General features: G+C 37.7%; 1 protein-coding gene across 3 annotated transcripts in view; it reads right to left on the minus strand.

Moving 5' to 3' along the window:
- The window catches only part of LOC108561401 (ATP-dependent Clp protease ATP-binding subunit clpX-like, mitochondrial), a 6,403-nt gene extending 2,127 nt beyond the window's left edge, over window positions 1-4,276 (minus strand). For 2 of the 3 annotated variants that reach the window (XM_017919317.1, XM_017919314.1), the window contains exons 1-4: window positions 4,022-4,276; window positions 3,454-3,642; window positions 276-748; window positions 79-205 (exon numbers count right to left, since the gene is read on the minus strand). In XM_017919317.1, the coding sequence (XP_017774806.1) occupies window positions 79-205; window positions 276-748; window positions 3,454-3,529 (676 nt within the window). In that variant the 5' untranslated portion in view covers window positions 3,530-3,642; window positions 4,022-4,276. The other variant, XM_017919315.1, reaches the window with a different exon arrangement.
- Window positions 4,277-5,784: the final 1,508 nt, after the last annotated feature.

The following is a 5,784-nucleotide window of genomic DNA, read 5'->3' on the forward strand; positions in this document are numbered from 1 at the left end:
TGTAACGATGGATACGCGTTTGACCTTCCACGGGATTTCGTTTGCTGAACGAGTGAACAATGAATGAAGTATTATTACCTCTGTGCGTGAAGCTGGTGTGCGGACCTTGTTCCATCACAGCCATGTCTTGTCTCGCATTGCCCGACGACGCCGGAGCATTGTTGAAGATCCTCTTGTAGTGATTGTACACAGCGACAGCAAGCACCTGCAAATCACACACGTACCCACATTATTCATCAATTTAATAGTTAGAAGTTATCTGTAGTATAGTGCACCTTCTTCGCGTGCTCCTGTCCCACCACGTGCTTGTTCAGGTAATCGAATATCTTCTTAGGAGGCGGAGGCGGCTTCCTGAAGAAACCGGTCTTGTTTTCGACGCCCTCCTTCTTCTTGCTGTCCACCTCGCTGAGCACGACGAAGAAGTGATGGCACTTTTCGCACTTGACGAAGCGCGTCGAACTGACGAAGGTCTCCACGTGGGTGCAGGGGTCGCCGCACTTTGGACACGAAAGCGTGTTCTTGTTCTTACCACCGCCGCTGCCTCCGGTGGGAGTGGTCGGTGGTGGCGGAGGCGGCGTCGCCCCAGTAACGTCCCCGCCCGTGGGCGTGGTCGTCGTCGTAGTGTTGCCGCTACCGCCGGAGGGCGCATCCCCGGATCCTGGGGATTTCAGCAGGATCACCGTCGTCGTCGAGAGGTTGCTCTTCGAGAGCACCGAACTGTACTTGTTGTAGGCGGTGCACAGGAGACCTGCAATGAAACGAACGAACACGATCAGTTATTGTGACAATGACCCATTTCTCTTAACTTCAAAAAATGTTGCAATTGCGTTCGTTATTGATTTCGGATCGGACGAAGAAGACATTGAGCTTGAGCTTGGAAGGTCGAATAAAAACAACAATACCTGCAACAATCGCATTGCATTGTTCATTTGCTTGTTTAAATTCCCATTTAAATCCTATAGAAAAAAACAACAACAACAAACAAACAAATGAATGAATCAATGATGTAATCGACGCACCAAAATCAGAGCCCATTCTCGAATAAGTTCAACCATGTCTGACATTGACATGCTTTCATTTTCACACTCGATATACGTGTTTATTAAGCAAAAGATAATTAATTACACATAAAATTATAATCATTTTCCAAACTTCGTAATTAAAATTTGTTTGTTAATTCGAATAAATTTGTAAATAATTGTTTGTTTGTTTGTTTCTCGAGAACGTTGTTGATTTGTTTACGTACGGCAAACTTGATCTTACGCAATACACTCTCTTTTTTTTCGGCACGACAAACACATATCGCGCCGCCCACATCATTTGGAATAAGTATTTATAAATGCAGCAAATATAAATATGCGTTTTCTTTTTTTGGCAGAGCCAACAACAGACAACAACCATAATTGAAACGAAATCGCGCTACAGTTGCCGTCTTTCGGATGGACGAAAAGGAAACTGTTCTTGTACTTCTCTCTGTGCCCGCCGCTTTCCTGCCGCATTTACGTAACTAATGTAGAAAGCAGTGTAACCGTACTTAAATAAGAAAAAAAAAAACGAAACAAAATTTCTAATGTGCCTATATTATTCTATATTTTTTTTTTGCTTTCTTCCGTACAGTTAATTCCATACTGCACCCACAAATTACACTAATTTCCTACGTCATTACTGAATACTAACTACTTAGCATTGCCCAACTGCAGACACAAGATTCGTTCGCTTCCTACACTATTTTGTTTTGAAAACAAAAGCTACATTTAATTTCAGTGCTCGACCAATTAAAATTGCAAATAAAATAAGTTTATAACACCTTAAATGTGAATAATTAAGCAATAAAGGTGGTTTCCATGGATACCAATTAAAATGAACGGCGCAATTATGAAGCTTCACATCACTAGGCAATAAATCTTTGCGTTGCTAGGAGACAAAGCGGAATTCCAAAGAGAAACGGGCGAGATAAATCATATTCAAGAGCGGAAAGTGCGTACTACAATTGTGTAACTGTACAGAGTGGAGAGAAAGAGGAATGTATTTGCTAAAAGTTAATAAGGACATTTTTTTTTAAATATATAATAAACGTTTGATATTCGAGATTTGGGTGCAATTAATGAAAAGTTGTAGCGTGCTCTGATACCCGGACGTAATTACGATGATGTATATTTAAATACACACACACAAAAAAAAACAACAGGTAATAGCCTTTCCAATGTCAACTTGACGATTGTGTCTGGACGAACGCTCTTTTTTTTATTTTCGTTCTCTCGTTTCGTTTAGCTTCAATTGCTTCGACGGACGAATTACGATGTAAGACAATCTCCTCGAGGTTCAATCCAGTATTTATACAAAAAAAAATTATATAGCGAATGCAATAAAAATTGTTCTCGTTTCAACTATATTTTTTTGTTATTATTTCCTCTTCTACAAATACAATTATGACATTAAGTTCTTTTTTTTATTATTCCTTCTGCACAAAATATATGAAGGTTACCATAGAGACAGAGGTCAAGTTGACAGAGGAAATGACCTGTTTCAAGCGTTTCTAAAATGACTCGGGGAGTCATAGTTTCTTCAGTTAATGATGAAACGAACGAAACTGGAACGTGAGTATGTGCAAACTCATTATCGATGCATATTCTACTTATAATGAGAATATTGTTCAATCTTCGCGAGAATTATTGTTGCTACAGTAACTATCACTATAGCAACCATCAACAATTTGACGTTTTCTAAAGTGTAATTGGCTTTTAGGGGTTGTAACTGCAACGTGAATGTGGTGAGAATTTAATTCAAGGTTGATTTTAAAGAAAGGAATGTAATTGCAAGAAAAACTCGTTCGGATCAATGTCGTCTTGTCGGCAACAATCAGAGCGTCGTACGAATTAAATAAGTTTTTGTTTGTTTTTACTTTTAAATTCTCACAGCAATAAAGTTCTTAGTTTCTCAAATTCAACTGTTATTTTAATAAATAACATCATAATATAAAGGCGATAGTTGTTGTTGTGTCTAAGAGTTTGGCAATTAAATGCTAATAATAAAGTTTTATTTGTGCTGAGGATTCGTCGAGAATTCTAATTGGAATTGCTCATTTAATTATGTCAATGTCAAATTGACATATGTCAAAGTTGTTGAGGTTGTATATTTATTATGGAGAGTAACAATTTGAGAATTATTATTATATTAAAGTGCTTTAGTAGTGTGGTCTTATCTCGGTCAGCAGGATTATGTTTTGATAATCGGGATGCAACTGATATGAGTTTTGTTTACATGTAGATACCATTAAAAATTGTTAAATTTTTATAGATTTAATAAAGAATGAAGATAATAATGGAGTGCACGTGTCCAATTTATAGGATCTAATAGGAACTTGAATGATTTCAATTGGACAAGATGTTGATGTTTTTTGTTTCGAGTGTTTGAGTGCATGATAGGTGTTTGTTAGATAACAGGTCTGCTCACCATGTTGCACTTTGGAGTGTCTCGCAGCCAAAACAATTTTCCCAGCTGTGGCCAAGCTGCACCTGACGCTGGTCATCTTAGTCTACGTCCTCCACCCCTTTCACTCTCACTCTGCTTCCTATCTCTTTCTGGGCCTCTCGTAGGGGATGTTGAAGAAGCAGTGGTGTTGCAGCTCACATGTGCTCTGCACTGAAAGCGGATTCAAGCAACATTAACGACACTTCTTTGCACGCACGGATACGATCTTTTCGTTGTTGTACGAGTTATGTGTGTGTATGTAGGGGGGCGACGAAATTGAAAAAGGAGAGTAGCTGCTGCTGCGACGACGGCAACAACGAAATATGCTATTGCTCGGTGTCAAGGTTTCGAGACGAGAACGCGGGGGGCTGTGACGCAATACGTAAACAATTATGGTCCGAATCCGGTGGGGGTGGTTGTTGCCAATAACAACAACAACAACCGCAAATACAAGAACTGTTGAATAACGACGATTAGCAATTGTTATATATTATGTGTGTGTGTGTCGAATGTGCATGTGATTTGATCTAATTTATTTTTGGAGACGCACCAGAGAATCCAATCAAATCCAATGTGATTTCACAGAGATCCGTCTTCCTTCCTTCTTTCCACCAAAGATATCCGCACCACTTGCTCTCTCTCTTTCTCTTCCGCACGACAATAAACGGCGGACAATAAAATAAATAATTATAAATATACAAGGGAATTACTTAAAATTTTGGCAGAGACGATGATTAATCACTTCGCCATATTATTATATGATGGCCTGATCTGATGTTTACTTGCGATCTCTTTTTGACAGATACTATTTTTATTCTGACACCTCGACGACACCAGCGACACCTCTCGCACATCCAATAAGAATTTACATAACTAATTATATACCTTCATTAACTTATTACATGTACGCTTAGATAACGTTTTAATACGTACACTAATTAATAACAAATTAATCTTTACGATTAAAACAACCATTCAATATTTAAACAATGATATTTTGGTTGCCTACCAAACAAACATTTAATAATTTATTGAAAATTTAGAACAAATAATTGAGTAATAATATGTATGTTAATTTGCTAATATCAACTGTATTTAATCAAGTAAAAATTTGATAATTTCGTTAAGCTATGCAACCAACTGTTACATATGATCAGGTGATCGTAAAAGGAGCGCAACGGTTCATCGAAAGTGACGTAAATTTCATAAAAATCGAATTAGTCTGAAAGTTTTAATGAGATTCTTCGCGATTTAATCACTTAACCAATTACTCGCATTTTCTAAAAATATAATCTAGAATGTAATTAATATTAAGGTTAAATTAATTTCCATATATTTTCCACTGTTTTTGTTATCATATTTGTCATTACACAGTACCCCTATAGGAACTAATTGCAAATAAGTGTCAATAAGAATCCGCGAAATATGCAAGTCGGTGATTGGTCGACGGCGATTATGACGTCTCTAGTACGATCGGTCACCGCTTTAGTCCGCGGCGTCACTTGTCACTTCCTCGCGATGAGACCAAGTTGCGTGCGTTCTCCAATTTAAACATTCGAAATAGTTACCAAAGTGTTGCAAGTTTAGTGAATTTTCTACCATTGCTGTTCCAATTAGTCGTCGCTGTTTGAATAGCAGATGGAAAATCGCTCAACTTATTACCTGGTGAGCAATTATTTAATTTACATGTGCTGGAGTCTCTTGCAGTAATTGCGTACAATTTAAAAATAATTTATGAATACTAATATAGAATAGATTGCGGGCGGTCCTTTTGTTGTTATAATTTTTATTTCATTTTGGGGTACCCCTAATGATGCGTCTCCATATAAATCGGTCGGTTGATCTTATCAATACTTTCAATTTGGGGTACCCCTATAGGAACAATTGTTAATAGAACCAATAAGAATCCGCGAAATATGCAACGCTTTGATTGGTCGACGGCGTCTATAACGTATCTAGTACGGTCGGCCACCGCTTTAGTTCGCGGCGTCACTTCCTCGCGATGAGACGTAATTGTCGTGCGGTCTCCAATTTAAACATTCGAAATAGTTACCAAAGTGTTGCAAGTCTATTACATTTTCCACTATCGCTATTCCAATTAGTCGTCGCTGTTTGTAAGGTAGGAGGAAACGCGTTTTTAATTAGTAAGTTATTTTTAAACTTCAATTTTCAAGCGTTTCTTGCGGTAATTGCAATCACTTTTTAAATTATGGCCGTAATTGCTCCGTTCTTATGTTGTGAAATAATTATTTAATTTGATAATTTATTAAAAACTGTACGCATTCAAAATGGGCATTTCATTGATTTTCTCGA

The sequence above is a fragment of the Nicrophorus vespilloides genome, unplaced genomic scaffold (assembly GCF_001412225.1).
Source record: "Nicrophorus vespilloides isolate i.1.1-1 unplaced genomic scaffold, Nicve_v1.0, whole genome shotgun sequence".
NCBI classification, from domain to species: Eukaryota; Metazoa; Arthropoda; class Insecta; order Coleoptera; family Silphidae; genus Nicrophorus; species Nicrophorus vespilloides.